Source organism: Triturus cristatus, chromosome 3_1 (genome assembly GCF_964204655.1).
Source record: "Triturus cristatus chromosome 3_1, aTriCri1.1, whole genome shotgun sequence".
Lineage (NCBI taxonomy): Eukaryota > Metazoa > Chordata > Amphibia > Caudata > Salamandridae > Triturus > Triturus cristatus.
In genome coordinates this window covers 1,159,223,931-1,159,240,264 of record NC_140583.1, presented here as the reverse complement: position 1 = coordinate 1,159,240,264, position 16,334 = coordinate 1,159,223,931, and the positions used below count along the sequence as shown (strand labels likewise).

The 16,334-nt window shown below is 44.4% G+C and overlaps 1 protein-coding gene across 6 annotated transcripts in view; it reads left to right on the top strand.

Annotated features, from left to right (window-relative positions):
- The window catches only part of LOC146861681 (uncharacterized), a 250,552-nt gene that overhangs the window by 181,759 nt on the left and 52,459 nt on the right, over positions 1–16,334 (top strand). For 4 of the 6 annotated variants that reach the window (XM_085646047.1, XM_085646046.1, XM_085646050.1 and 1 more), the window contains one exon: positions 7,204–7,275. The exons of the other annotated variants lie outside the window; for them this stretch is intronic. In XM_085646047.1, coding sequence (XP_085502173.1) covers positions 7,204–7,275 — 72 coding nt within the window. The remainder of the gene's footprint in view (positions 1–7,203; positions 7,276–16,334) is intronic. 6 annotated transcript variants of the gene reach the window in all.

The window sequence follows — 16,334 nt, the reverse complement described above, 5'->3', positions numbered from 1 at the left end:
GTAGGCCTCTGAGTTTTGCTGCAAAACCTGCTGGAGGCTTGGGCAACAAATGGTCCAAAGCACAAGTTCGTTGAACGTCGTGAAGGGGTTGCACTCGACAATAGTTCACGGTTCCCAGGTGTTGCAGTTCCTCGTCACTCGTGGGGTCCAGACGCCACAGCTTCGCTGGGGACTCAAAATGGCCGACGAGCGGTCAGGAAATCCGCTTCTGGGGTTGCAGGGACTTCGGACTCCGGCGGGAGCGGGAAAGTTTGAGACCGTTGTTTCAAGTTTTGGTGCCTGCCAAGCAGGGGAGTCACTCCTTGAATCCAAGGGAGATTCTTCTGTCTTCCAAAGGTAGTGGAACGTCGAAGGGCCAGGATTCTTCTTGTAAAGCATCGTCCAGGGGTTATCTAACTTGCAATGGCAAGGTGTACCTATCTTCTAGTGAAAGAAAGGGAGGGACTAGCTCTATGACCACTCCTCTAGGAGAGTCAGGCTGTGGATGGTTACACCGACTCCCCTTTGTCCAGTTTCGCGCCAGAGCAGGGGCTGGTAGCCCCTGAACCGGTTTGAGCTGGCATATGCACAGAGGAGCCTACTGCTCCCCCAGTGCAGGACTTCAAAGCACTCTAAGAGTACACCCACCCAGCTCCAATACACTAAATCCTGTCTGGAAGGTGGTGACACCTCCCTGAGACAGGATTCCTATTGTTGGGCTTCCTCCACTGTGAGTTTCGGTTAGCAGCAGGAGGGCAGCCCAGTGTCTGTGCTGATGGCATCCATTTTGTGATGCCAGGGCTCTTTCAGATTTATACCGTGTTACCACAGTAGGTACATGTCATCCCCTATAGAAGGGTGGGATCATACTCCCACATCATGGACGGATGTGGGGGTATGATTCCAAGTTGTTTGACACCAAACACGACATGTTTTGATGCAGTCATTCCAACGTTAGCATTAACCGGGAGGTTATAATGCACTTAAGAGTATATGGTTTAACCGCATCCACAAACCGCCACAGGGAATAGACCCTGCCAGCTGCAGAGGGGCCCTGCTCAGGCAGAGGCACCCCCTCACATTGTAAACCAAGCACCCTGCCCTCAGGATTGATAGGGCCTGCCATAGGGGTGACTGATAGGTTTATATGTGTGTGTATGGTAAGATATAGGAACCTATACCTCAGTGAGGAGTGCTAACACTACCTTACCCAGGCTGCAGTAGCAGGCCTGAGGTGTCAGATTTAGTCTGCTTCCCAGGGGTGGCATAATACATGCTTCAGCCCCTGGTAGGCCTGTAAAGTACCTATGCCCTTGGTACCTAAGGTACCATATACTAGGGGCTCATAAGGCACCACAGTAACCAATCACTAGTGCATCTAATATGCACTCCAAGTCATTTAGAGAGAACAGAGAGACTGGGGCCCTGATTAGCAGGGAGCCAGCCTGACTATAGCCAGAAACCAGTGTATACATAAGAAAAAAAGTGGGGGCAACATAAGTGCAGATCCTACTCTCCTACATACCTCATGTGCGCTCCCTTTGAGCCGCTACATAACTGTCCTCTCAGACTTCTCACTTTGAAAACTGTCTGTCTGGTGGCCATCACCTCTGCACACAGGGTGAGTGAGCTACAAGCTCTTTCTTCCAAGCCTCCCTTTCTGGCTGTCCATCCGGACAAGGTGGTCCTGAGAACTAGACCTTCCATTATTCCCAAGGTGGTTACTTCTTTCCACATTGGCCAAACCATCACTTTGCCCACCTTCTTTCCGCCTCCGCCTCCTTCAAAAGAGAAAGAGGCTCCACCCTTTGAATCCAAATCGTGCGCTTTCCGTCTACTTTGATCGCACCAAACAATTCCGGGTGGACGACCAGCTCTTTGTTGGTTACGTGGGCGCTAATAAAGGTCAGGCCGTGCACAAACAAACCATCTCCAGGTGGGTCTTTCTGTGCATCAAAGCCTGCTACTCTTAGGCAAAGAAGGAGCTTCCAGTGGGGCTGCCCGCCCATTCCACCAGGGCGACGGCAGCTACTACTGCTTTGGGACGAGGAGTCCTCCTAAATGACATCTGTCAGGCAGTTACGTGGGCATTGCTGCACACATTCACCAAACACTACTGCCTGGACAGCCAAGTCCGGAAAGACAGCTTCTTTGGCCGTTCTGTTCTCCAGGACTTTCTGGTGTGAATTTGGTTCGCTGGGGTATCTATTCTAAGGTAAGGAATCTATAACTAACTGTTTCTTTCAGATAAACAAGTTACTTACCTTCGGTAACGATATATCTGTAAGAAACATAGGTTAGTTATAGGTTCCTTACCGCCCCACCCATCCTCCCCTTTCTGCGAACTGACTTCTAGGGTTAAGGACTTCCTTTCAAGGTCCTAGTTTTGTGCACCAGTGGTCCGTGTCTTGCATGGCTCTGCGCTTCTGGAGTGGAAAGTCTTGTACAGAACTGACGTCAGTGCGCGAGAGCGGCGTCTATGTAGCTACCGCGATGTCATCCCGGCGATCACGACGCCGACGACGAACGCAGAGTCTACCTTCGTCACCTTTCGACGTGCAGGGGTACTGCTGACAAAACTTTCCGGATCCAGTCTGATGCCTGGGGGTAATTCTAAGGTAAGGAATCTATAATTAACCTATGTTTCTTACAGATTTATCGTTTCCGAAGGTAAGTAATTTGTTCATTTAACCCCCCTTCCCTGCCAGGCTCTCCTCCCCTTGGGCTTTCCATGACTGCCCACAGTCCCCACAGCTGCTAGCACTCCCAGAGGACTGCCTCACAAGGCAAAACCTTCAAATAAGCATTTGCAATGCAATAGGTCTCACATTAACGCGAGTTTAAGCTATTGCCATTGTAAATGACAATGCCTTCTATTTATGTTTCACAAACAAAATCACAATTAAAAGGCTTTGTCACTTACAATGCCAATAGCTCAAACTAGCATAATTGCGAGACCTATTACATTGCAAATGCTTGTTTTCATTTCTGTTTAACTCGGCACACCGACTATTCATGCATACTGTGTAAACTGTGTTTTGAGATGTGATGTCACTTTCCCAGGTACAGACTCATGTTTCTTTTCTTTAGAGTTCTGTTGCACACTGTTTCACTGAGAGTGAATGTTCCTAAGGCCTAACCGATTGGGACCACAGTGATTCTCATGAAAACCTATCCTTGTGTATTGAGTAGTAACATTTGTACTAACTATTGAGGTGTCTGAAGGGCAACAGGGATGGGAACTGCAGTATGTTTGGTCTTCCTTTAACCCGATTGGTTACGCTTACACAAATGTATTTAATCTATAATACTAATAGTGTGTTGCATTATAAAAAGAGCCCTTTCCTGAAGGGGTTGGGCTCACTCTCCACTGATCTTTAGGAGGGGACACTAGGTCTGACTTATATTAATTGAGCTGGATTGTATTTTGTTCTGCTATTAAATAACATTTAAACTTTATTCTGATGTACATCTCTTGATTTAAAATTACCAATTGACTGATTCTAACCATTTATGTTGCCCTCTCTAATAATTTAAAACCTTTAATAAACCTTCATTTTTAATTACTTTTTTTTAAGTATTTGCTTCGTTGTAATTGTAAAGCCTAGTGTTATTTACCATTTGCAATGTTATTTGCTTTGAAATTTGTTACCGGGTCTAGTTGAGGAGCAACACAATCCTAATGGGATTAGTACCACTCCTGTTATTTCAGAAGCACTTTAAGTTTGACATTGGCAGAAAAAGAACTGTCATAAGCATGGTGCACTTTTGCTGCTTGATGCACATCTCCTGCAGCTGTGATCTCAGATTCAGTAATGGAGCAGCTGTACTTTCAGAGGCAGGGCAGCCATGTCATTGCGCCAATGGTTTGCTGATTTTGCACTTGATGTTGCAATCATGCTGTTGTGTCCAGAGATTTGAGATGTGCTTTTGGCTGGAGGTGTAGAGTAAATATGCTGTTGATTACAGGGATAGTGTAGTGTGTAGAAATGGTGCAGAGGGGTTGCAAATGTACTGTTGTGCTCAGAGTTAATGCAGTGTTGCTGTTGGTGCAACTCTGTTTTCAGTATTGTAGGCAAGACAGCACGAGTCTACTGTTGGTGCAAGATAACGTCACACAATCATAATCAATTGAAACCACTGTGATGATCCTACACAGTGAGCTTTTATGGAACCAATTTAACTGTAAGTAAGGTTACCAGCCCTCCTTTTGCCCTCCCAGATAAGGATGCTGTGGCAGGCACATCTAAGGCATGATAGCCATCCATCACTATACTCTCTTTAGCCCATGTTTCCTGTAAACAAATAACGTCAAATCCCCTGATATATTCTAGCCAGACCAAGTGATGGAAAACAAGTTCATGAAACGCTTGTTGTTGATTCCAAATAGTTCTGCCACCTCTTTCTCTCACCAAGAAGTGGGGATGGAATCGCATTGACTTTGCCCCCCTGCTCTTATGGACCAGAATACGGGTCTCTGAAGAATTAGTTCTCTAGGGAGACCATCGAAGACTGCATTAATTTGGACAAGTCTTTGAAGATTCCTTGGCTTTATTTTGTGAGGGATAGGTTATTCGAGATTGGGTTGGGCAAGTACTTTGACACTCCGATTAGTAGCCCTAGAGATGCGAAGGTTATAATAAAAGAGGAGTATAACATCTGGGCAACCTTGCGTCATTCCCAATTGGGGACGTCCGGTCCTAGCTGCCCTTTTATGCCTAAACATCAATTTTACCTATCCTTCACCACGAATAGTCAGATGCGTTTTCTTTTAAGAAGATTCTGCTTAGGCACTTTGAACTTTTTAGCGGCATTTCCCAAACAATATGGGTGGTTGGACAATCTTACCCCCTGCCCTTGCGAAGATATGGCAACCCAGAGCCCCCTGCACATTATAAAGAACCGAGGAGAAGATTCTTGGTACCCCCACTAACGAATTTTCGTCCATGTACATATGTTGAGGGCTTTAGACATCTGCAATCGTTTACCAATTCTGTTATTTGTAGTGCAGTGTTAAATTTCATTAAAACAGCAATGGGCATTAGGAAACGTTCTGAATCACAGTAACTGGTTGGGGAGAAGAAATGATTTGTATAATTCTATTTTAACAAATATGAAATTTTATGGCCGATGAGGCATTTATTCTTAATTGTGATTTTACCTAATTAAGGATTTTTTATCACCTTTTTTAAAAATATTTTAAAAAGGTATTTTAAAACTGCATTGTTTGTTTGTCAAACGTTTGTGGTCTTGTGTCGAATAAAGTTAATTTGAATTGAATTGATAACGTCATACATTGGGCTGCTGTAGCGTCCAGAGTTGGTGCATTATGGGTGCGTGTATTTGTTCTGATGCAGAGGGGAAAGCTTCGATAGTTCTCCCTAGCTGCACCTGCTGTTTACGTGTAAAAAAGTGTGTGGCAGGAAACTTGCATTGCTACCGACGAGCTTGAATTTTTTTGGTAGGTGAGGGGCGGGTGAGGCCAGAGTCATTTGAGCCTTTACTGTTTCTCTGTGTAGAGGACCAAATACCATTCGGAAAATGAGCTTTTGTTTTAGAACTTTCCAGTACAAGTCTCTTCCCCAGCAAGTTGTCACTGATGCACGTGGTTGGGCTACGTACTACTGAATGTTGCTGCTTCACAAAAAAAGACCGCAAACCTTTCAGTGTTTGCAATTATTGGACAAGAAGTAACTTCAGCAAATTATATCTGGTAGAAAATTATTGCAGCTATTGATTTACATAGTCCTCCCTTTCTCATTATCAGAGGATTTATTTTATCAAAGAATGTTGCACTCGCGTGGTTTTTAACGATGTGTCCTTTGAACAGTGTAAAATTCACTAATATACCTGTTCATATATTCTGCCCAATAATTGAACGAGGTATTCTCAATCTGGCCTGTTTGCTAGAGCAAGTGTTTGATTTAAAATGTGTCGATCAAAGAAACAGTATTCAGTGTTCACGGTTCTGACAGTCTACCTCTAAATGCGGTCTCAAGTATACTGATCACTGATTCTACATTTGTAAACCTTTACGTTAAACGTATTTCTTACTTTGTGTTTGGTGTGCTCTTTGTATTCATTCCTGTGTGTATTGTGGAGTATCGTGGAGAGTGGAAAGAGGATTTGCTTCACCTATTTGACTCTGTGTCAAGAATTCATTCATGTGCAAGCACTAATGCAAATTGCTCCGTGGCAAATGCTTAGTGCATGTTTTGCATGTACCAAAAAGCCATTTGCACAGTAACCATGGGCCAGCAGGTGCATTTTACATATTGTTTAACTATAAATGCCAGACACGTCTTTACCTTCCATGCTGTTGCTGAATCCATCATTTCAAACATACACGCTGAGCAGGTCCCAGCACATGCAAATTAAGTTGACTAAAGCCCAGCACTTGAAAGTTCTGTTGACTAAATCCTTACAGACCCCATTTTCCCATTGCTGAATATGGGAAGTGGGGAGTTCACCTATGTCCTAAACTGTTTCAGAAATATGTAAATATTGTAATGTACTTTATGGTATATTTCCAATGCCACAAAAAATCTGTATATTAGTCTGGTGCCTGACCATGGTGTATAGTGAATTGGCATTACAGCTTATTGATGGTGTATGTTGGATAGAAGTGGTGCATGTCTGTTGCTGATCTCTTGGTGGTGTTTGATATGATTCACCTTGGGGTCCTGTAATATATTCCCAATACCTGCATAGGTTTTGATGATAGTTCTCACCTGTCCATTCACTTTTCAAACTGAAGAAGGCTAGGTCATCCTTTGTCTCTGTGGTCCTTTGTCTGCTCCAACAGGGGTCAGGTTTATTGTTATCAAGTATGTGACATTCTGCTCAGACATCAGAAAGCTAACAGTGTGATGTTGACCAGCAAAAAATACAACGTTGTGAGGTGGCTGGGCTTAGAAATTCGAAGCCTCCTCATCAATTACTTTTAAACTCAAACCACCCAAAAACCTACTCCATGTCTTACGTATCAATTGCTTTTTGAAGCATGGCATGCTGTGATAAAGCTCTATGAGGTGTTAAGAGTGATCAGCTCACCACAGAGTTCTTATCAACACAGACCTCTTGTGATAGGTGCATTCAGTGTGGTATTCTCACCCCAGCCCTGCTTTTCCTCCAGGAGGGTTACTTATAATTTTTGATGTATCTTCTTATGTAATGCTAAGTTAAACTATGTTTTTGAATAAGAAATGTTGCTTTTCCCACCAGTTGTATCATTCAGTATTAAAGAAGAGGATCCCTTTACCCAAGATCGCATGGAAACCATTAGTCGAACAACAGGTTAGTATATTGTGTGTACCAAATGAAACCCACGGGGCAGAAACCCCCAAGTGCCTTTTTGTATGCACACTTCCAACAATGTAATCATTTTCTGTATCAATATCAGCTGATACTGTGCCACTGATGAGTCCAATATAATGCATGTTTCCTAAAAGGATCCCCACTGCTTTCGTCTGTGACATGATATTATCCATATTTGCAAATATTTATCTAGCTGGAAACTCACCCTTACTTTTTTAAATGTATACGCATCCATATAAGCATTTTGATCCTACAATAACCACTCCCATTGAATTCTGCAGATGGCTGATGCTACTTTATATCGATTAAATGCAGTGGTGACCATTTTGGATAAGATACAGTTGCTTGACAATGCTCGCTAACATTTGATACCCACTTGTCGGTATGTAGTTTGTGGCATGAGTGCCAAAAGTTCGAGTTTTAATTGTGAATATCTCCATTGTTACGACAGGGGACGATGACATTGTTCTGGCTTCCCATTCTACACACCTTTACAAATTCACTCGTCTTTTTGTGGAGCAGAGAGCTGAGATGTATCATACAAAATACTATTGGAAGTTTCTTAGTAAATGCATTCTACAAATGAAGAGAAATAATATTGCCAACAAAATGAAAGATAGGGCGAACTGTTAGCCATGAGATCGTTGTAGAATATATGCATCATGAAGTTTTAGCAGTCTTTAAGGGTAACAAGGATTATTTCAATTGTTTCCAGTAGGTTAGAATTCAAAATGTGGTTTGAAAAAGATAAATTATTTTCTCCTTTAAAGTTTTTTTTTATTTTTTATTTTTTAATCTTTTTGTCAAGAGAGGCATACATTTAGTTACATTCCAGTACAATGAGTTTGGCATTGTTCATTTACGACAGCAATTTGACACAACCGAATATCCACAGGTTACCCAGTAACCTACCTGGTCGTTCTTGGGGCATGACTGGGGTATGCAGCATGTGAAATCAGCGACCAGTGTCGCACAGATGAGGTTCTACTGTATCTTCATGCAGGGTCTCTATGTGGTTCGTGTTGAGTTCTCACCAGGGGAGCTTGGATTTGAGTCAGTGTTGTCTAACTGGAGAAGGTATGTTACCAGTGGGTCCCAGATGTTGTGTGGGTGGCTCACTGGGGGCATGAGGCTCCAATATGTGGTCAGATGTGTCTGGCAGTGTGCCGCATCAGCGAGCCATGCTTTAGCAGATGGTGCTGGTTTGTGACACCAGTGTATCTCCATCCTACACTTGGCCAGCAGTAGAAGTAACGCTACCAATCGTCGGTTTGTGTCAGGAATTTCTTTAACATATCCGAGTAAACATATGAGCAGGACTGGTGCTATGAGGTTTATGTGATGGCACTTATTATCTCGTATACCACCCTCCAGTATTCTGCCACATGCGGACACGTCCAGCTAAATGTTTGAACATGGCGTCTGGTGCGGAGCACCACATGCACCTCACGTCGGCAGTCGGGTCCATCTTATAGAGAGCCTTCGGGGTGCGATATAGTCTGTGTAGGTATTTGAAGTGTATCAACCTCAATCTGTCATGGGGTAGAGTCGCTCAGTCTGGTTACAACAGTATTGCCATTGTTCCATCGATAGGCCAGTGATCATGTCCATTTCCTAGGCCTGACGAGCCTGTTCAGTGCCCAGCAGGGAGGCTGACAACATTAGTGAGTAGAGTTTGCATGGCGACGTGGCTGTATGAACATATTCGAGTGCCGCGTTGACTGGTGGGGGGGTCTGGGAACGGGATGTTTGTGTTTCTGCAGGTCGCTCTAATTTGGTAGTATAAAAAAGTTTCTAATGGGGTTGTTGCGATTGTTGCTGAGTTGATGAAGGGGGGGGAGAAACTTTCCGCCCGGTTAGAGGTCAGCAGAGGTAAGCATACCCCGTATCTTGCTCGGTGCGCCATTTCTTTGTTGTGTAGTGGGGGAAGAGTGTCATGGATGGTGCGTATAAAGTTTCAGAGCCTGTCCATTGCAGATGCCTTCCCATGCACAGCACAAGCATTCTGTTGTATTCATTTCCTCCCTAGTTACTTTATATGGCTGGAATAGTGCAGTTTTTAGCGGCCAAGGGGAAGCCTAATCTGCTTACACCACCAGATGCGGCTGGAATGGTGTTAGGTGTAGCCAAAAATGTAGGAAACTTGCCTGAGCGCAGAGTGCATATAGCTTTAAATCTGGGGCCCCCATTACACTGTGTGTGAAGCGTAGTGGTAGCGTTTCTTAGGCGACCCTCGGCTGTCAGCCTGCCATGTTAGCGCAATCATGTCTGAGCGTAGTCTTTTAAAGAACTGCACCGTGAGGGGGATTGGGACATTAAGGAATAGATTTGAAAACTTTGGCAGGACCACCATCTTAGCTATCGCAATACATCCTGCCATTGATAGCGGAAGCTTGTTCCATATCTGGATTTTAGTTTGAGCCATTCCACTGTGCATCCATAATTTTGCTCTCCAGAGCTCTTCTGGGTTTCTGGTTAACCATATGCCCAGGTACTTGGTTGGTTCGGTTGCCCATTTTAGTGGGTACTCTGTTTGATAAGGGCACATTGCTTCGGTGAGAGGAAAGAGTATGGATTTATTCCAGTTGATGTGCATGCCTGAGTGGCTGCCAAAGCGGATTACTTCTCTTGTCATGGGTGCTAGGTTCTTGTGCGGGTTGCGAATATATAGCGTAATATCATCAGCATACATAGAAATTACTAGGCTTCTGGCCATAAATCCAATGCCGCGCTCTGTGTGGCGTTGGTGTAGCCAAGCTGCCAGCAGTTCCATTGCTATTGCAAATAATAGCGGGTAGAGTGGACACCCTTGACGCGTGCCCTGAGTGATCTGGTGATTTGCCCATAAATTTTAATAAGTGCTGAGGGTAAGTTGTATAGCATTTGGATTTTGTTGATGAAGTTCGAGCTGAAATCCAGCCATCCAGAGAGCGAGAAAAGGAAGGGATATTTTGTGGAGTCAAATGCCTTGGTGGCATCTAAGAGAGCCGCCACTGCTGGCAGGGAATTACTGATTTGATGCATTACTGAAAATATAGTGCGCAAGTTGTGTGATGTGGAGCCAGATTGATCGGACGTATAATTAAAGGCATGGGCGGAAGGAGCGGATTCGCTAGTAGTTTCGTATATATTTTATTGTCTTTGTTGATCAATGAGATGGGACAGTAGGAGTCAAAGTTCGGTTGGGTGCCTTATCTGATTTAAGTATGATTGTGATTAGTGCTTGAGGAAGAGAGGGATGCAGTTGATGTAGTGTAACTGATTCGTTATATAGCTCTACAACGTGGGAGTTGAGGATGGAAGCATACTGTTTATAAAAGACAGGTGTTAGTCCGTCCAGGCCTGGAGCTTTATTGCCAGTGAGGCCAGCCATAACCTGTGTGATTTCCTCTGTTGTAAACGGGGCATCAACGTATTCTCTGAGGCCTGGGTCGAGCCTTAGTAGCTCGATTGAATCAAAGTACTGCTGTAGCACGTCTTGATTGCTCATCTCCCTGGCTGTGTTAAGTTGGGAGTAGGAGGAGATCGCTGCGTTAATCTCTACAGGGGATGTGACTCTGCAGCCCGTGTCATCTAGCAGCTCCTTCACATATGAGGACGGATGTGGCCTCCTCAGCAAGCCAGCGAGTGTCTTACCGGGAAAGTGCCCTTCTCCGAATTGGCGAGCTCGCACCTCACGGCCTAGAAAGTTCACTTTCCGCTCCGCCTCAGTTTGATACTCTTGGTCCTGATCTCCGCTAACGTGGCAGGTGTGGGACTGGTGCTATATGTTTGATGTAGCCTTTTGATTTCCGCTTCCAGTCTCCCCAAAGTCCCTCTAATCACCCAGAGCACCCTGGATTGCTTATCAATGCATAGTCCATGGACAACTACTTTGAAGTTTCCCATAGTGTTGAGGGTGAGTTGACCGAGCCAGTGTTTAATTCAAAGAACTCTAGTATGGCACTGCAGAGTTCTTCTTTAAATGCCATATTTTTCTGTGCAAAGGAGGGGAGGCGCCACGAGAACATGCGGCGCAAGGTGTGGGGGATCTCGAGGACCAGACGTACAGGGGAGTCATCAGACACAGTGCGCACTAAGTGTTCAACAGAGGAGGATCAGTTGGCTATGTCCTTGGATACTAGCTACAAGTGAATGCAGGACCAAGAGTTGTGGTGGAGATGCAAGTGCCCTCGCGCCTATTGGGGTGGCCATGACGCCAGGCATCCAGTAGCGCATTATCAAATATAAGTCAAATTTAATGTCGTTGTGGCTTGTGGGTCTTGTAATATAGTTCGATCAAGAGTGCCCTGTTGTTCAATGTTAAAATCGCTGCCCAAAACTATTGGGCAGGGGCCATGTGCTGCTACTAGCTTCCAGATATGGAGGAAAAAATCTGGATCTTCTGAGTTGGGCCTGTATTTGGACGCCATGATTAATGGTTGAGAATAAAGCGTGCCCATCGGCACAGCGTGTCTGCCCTCTGGGTCAATGGGAGTATGGGTGTTGCACCATGTGTCGCACCATGGAAGACCCTTTTTGAGCCGAATGTTGACCCCTCTAGCATAATTAGAGAATACGGATGAATAGGAGTTGCCCCACCATGGGCGTGGAGTCAGGCAGTGTTATTAGTAGACAGGCGTGTCTCTTGTTGAAACCATAGATCAATATTATGTCTTGCAAGGTAAGACTGTATGAGACGGGATTTACGGTGGTTGTTGATACCCTTAATGTTACATGTTAAGAATGTCACGTTAGTCATAGGTCAATTATGGAGTGTGTGTGCTGTCAAGCATTTTGGTGTCGCAAATAAGAGCTAGAAGAAATTATAGCATTGCAAGTAGGGATGTAGTGTCTTAATGGAACAGTAAGCGTAATCTTAGGGGAACATAACAGTGAAACAACATCCCTCAGGGTAAACGGTCCCCTTTTCCGGCATCTACAACGAACTCCCCATGACCACCCCCCTCCCACTCCAACCTACCAAACAGGTTGAGATGCAGTGCCCTCCACACCCAGAATTCTCCAACCTAAAACACCGTGAATAATCAAGGAAGTTATCCCGCTGGGGCACGTGGACTCTGCAGGTCTATTCCCCAGCCTCACGGGCAGGGTGGCCGAGTGTTACAGTGCATTTGGAAGTAGCATACAAAATCATAGCATAGTGTCAAGATATTTATAGTGAATCACAGCTTTGCAACACCCTAGCAAGCTGGTGGTAAACTAGTTCAGCGTGGTGTAGTAGATCAGCTCTGTTCAGGTAGCGATCCTTTTATGTGGAGCTTAGTCATTGTCACTGGTGCGGCCATCTTCGGGTGATGCGGGCGGGCCGCGTGCGTGTGCCAAAGTTTTGTGTAGTTGCCTTTCATATGCCAGGACCGCCTTGGAGTAAGTGAAGTAGCGTGGTTTACCTTCAGTGTCTATTAGTAGTTTAGCTGGGTACATGAGTGCGTATGGTATGTTTAGTTGCTTAAGAATTCGTTTTGCCGGTAGGAAGTCTCGCCTTGCTGCCTGTACTGCCAGGGTGAAATTCAGGTAGAATGAGAGGGTGTTTGCTTGATGCCTTATCTCCTGCATTTCTCTGGCCTTTAGCAGAATTATATCACGGTCTCGATAGTTTATCATGGGGCAGGGATGTGGTATTTCTATAGCCCGACACCCAGGGCATATTGTTTGGGGTGAAGGGCAACAAGTTTTCATGTGTATTTTGTCCTTGAGAAAAGTAGGCCCAACCCCTTACAACACAAACCCTTTGGCTGCCCATATACAGTAACATTATGGATCAGGGAGGGGCATTGTCCACACTTAAGGTAATATTTGCGTTAATGCTAGTCAAACTTTTATTTATGGTTAATTTATTATTAGGGTGAGCGCTCTAAGTAAATGTTGTAATCTCGGACTGCACTTCTGACAGTGGTTCCAGTATAAAAATGTGTACATGCGTTTTCAAAATTTTGCAATATGAGGCTATGTATAGTGCTCCCAGAATGCTCTCTGATTAGATGCATACATTTATGAAGCTTGAAAGCAAGATTGAGGAGTCTTTGCTTTCAAAATAAAATGTTCACAAAAAATGCAAATAGGACTTTCTTTTTTTTTTAGCTAAACTACTGTAAACTTTTGGGTACCATTTCCTAGCAGCATCATTTAGTAAAATGTGTTGATTTATGCTAGTATTTCCCAAAGATATTCATAATGGAAAATCAATGTAACCAGTGTCAATAAGATTATGAGAAACATAAAAACAAACAAGCATTGGCAAAGCCAGCAGGTCTGAAATTGGTGGTCAGCCTTTTGGTTTTGTCAATATGTGACTTGTTTTGGAATGGTTTTTGTAAAACCTTATTGGTATGAGAGCTGCTGGTCCCTCACTATTATGACATTTGCACAAACAAAAATTGTTTTAGGTCTCAAAAAGCACCCTTTGCTGCAGTGAACAAAACTACTTTGAGTGCCGATATGCTCCTTGTTTAAGAGCAGAATGCTGTCACTCACAGTGAAGCCAGCCGAGAGAGAGACAGTATTTTAATAAACACAAAAGGTCATTGTTAATGCCAGACCTAATTAGGGGCCCAATAGTGAAAGAAAATCTCAAAATTGCATCCATGGTAAATTTAGTTGCATTAAGTGCAGATACTCAACTTTCGTGAATTCACAAGAATTTACAGAAGTAGACTAAGAAATAGTACTTCTAGAAAAATTTTGTTTACTACATTTTAGCATGAGCAAATATGCATGGTAGATTTGCTCATGCGAAAATCTGAGTATTTGCAAGTTCACTTTCCCTCCATCCACTTTTTTCCCAACCCTGGAAGAAGTTTCACATCTGCCATTATCAGGAGTAAAGTTCCAACCTTTCTCAGTATGGGAAAAGTTTAGAGAAGAGTTGGTGAAAATCCTTAAAAGATGCAAGTTAGTCGATCTGCACAAACTCAAAAGGGCATTCCACCACTGGAACTATTGCTTACCGCTACCTTTATCCCTAGTATGCAGATCTGCGAAAATGTGGCAACATAAGGCAATTGCTTGTATTCAAACCCTACTGTGGTATGAACCCTGTATTAATCAGAGAGGCTAATGCCAGAGTTTTTATATAATGAGATTGCTGCCATAATTTGACGCCGCATTAGATGGCACTAAAAGGGACAAGTGGATTTTATTACAGGACAAGTGGATTTATGAAGCAGCCTGCCCCATGGACAAGTAGGTATTTTATTAAATTGCACACCCCAGTGCGGGCTAATATTTGCTTCGCAGGGGCCCGAGAGGCGGCCGCGGGACCAGTGAGCGCTGCAACCTCTCAACAATAAAGACCCTGGAGAGGCCTGTGCCAAACAGATTGTGGAGTGAGGCCTCTAGATAGTCTTCTATCTTGGAGATGGCAGTAGATTCAGGGATTCCAGAAATGCGGAGGTTGTTTCTCCGTGAGCGGGTTTCAAGGTCTACGTTCTTGGCACGAATAGTTTTAGTACCTTGTCCAATTTAAGCAACCGCTGTCGATCCTCAGAACAGGCGTCATCTGCATCTGAGACCCTGCCCCCCCTCCGTCTTGCCTACTTGCTTCATAATTATCCCAGCAGGTCTCTACGGCAGTGGCGCTCTACCTTGCAGTCTTCCAGGGTGTGTCCATCCACTCACCGCTGATAGGAGTCACTTGTACACCACCAATCGGCGCTAACTCAACCTGGTCTCAGGCACCCTCCCCAGCACTCGCCAGCACAAACTTCTTCCCAGGTGTGAGCTCCGCAGCAGTGCGGTTTATTGCTCGGCATGCAGGATCACGAGCTCTGCCGCTGGTTGGGCAATGCAGGTGCGGTTTGTTTTAGCCTGCGCTGCCTGTTCTTTCTCTCCGCCAGCAAGCTCGATCGCAGCTTCCCTGCTTCCACGCGGCTCTCCGACCTCGCCCAGCAGTGGATACAGCTGTCTGGTAATGTTGCCAGCTCAAACCCGCTTTATATCGGTCTGAATGGGCAATTCCCGGAATATGGCAAATATTTGGCTCGGCCAGCAGAGATCACTCAAGCGCAAGCACTGTTGCGCCATGTTGCAAGGGTGCCGGCGCTGCAGGAGCGATTGTTTATGTGCAGGAAGAGACACCTTCCTGCACATAGAAACAGCAAATCGCCTTTAAAGATTGTTTATGTGCAGGAAGAGGTCTCTTCCTGCACATAAACAATCTTTAAAGGCGATTTTCTGTTTCTATGTGTGCTAATATGCCCCTTAGTGTCTTTGGGGACCGCAGTATGCAAAGGTGCATGAGTGCAAATTTGGAACTTAAGGAGCATATTTACAAGGAGATATCGTAGCCAGAACGTCATTTTTTGTGACGTTCTGGTAGCAATATCCCCTACTCCTTATTTAACAAGCATTTACAATGCAATAGGTCTCGCAATAGCGAGATGTTGAGCTATTGGCATTGCAATGCCTTTAATTATTTTAAAAGGCATTGTCATTTACAATACCAATAGGTCAAACTTTAGCAAAAGCAAGACCTATTGTATTGTAGAGCGCGGTGTCCGTAAAGCGGGCACCGCGCTCGCCAATAAAGTAAAAAAATAAATTAAAAAAAATGAAACTAAGTGCAGTGTCCCTAAAGTGGGCGCCCCGCTCAGCATGCAAATATAAATTTTAAAAAAGGTGAAAGAACGCGCGATGTCCCTGAAGTGGACACTGCGTTCTTCTAAAAAGTAATAATAAAAAAAAAAAAAGAAGCTTTGCCATACTGCCGTGAGTGCTGTAGGGGTAGGGGGCAGCCACTTTTAAAGTTAGAGCGGCATAGCGCTCTATACAAAAAACTGTGAACGTGCTGCAAATACCAAAAGCAGCCATCACTGTTTGTCCCCATAGTCAATAAACCAAATAGTGCTCACCCACATATAACGCAGTCTGGGTAACAACGGAAGTAAAAGGTCCAGTTGTTATGGGAGGTAACAAATGCAGACAAAGCGGTACCAAGGAGGGACTAACACGCCTGCTTATGAATCAGAAGCCAGCATTTATGAAGGACAATGACACAAGTCAATGACAAATATGGGCGGATAGTGGGAGGGTCTTCTAGT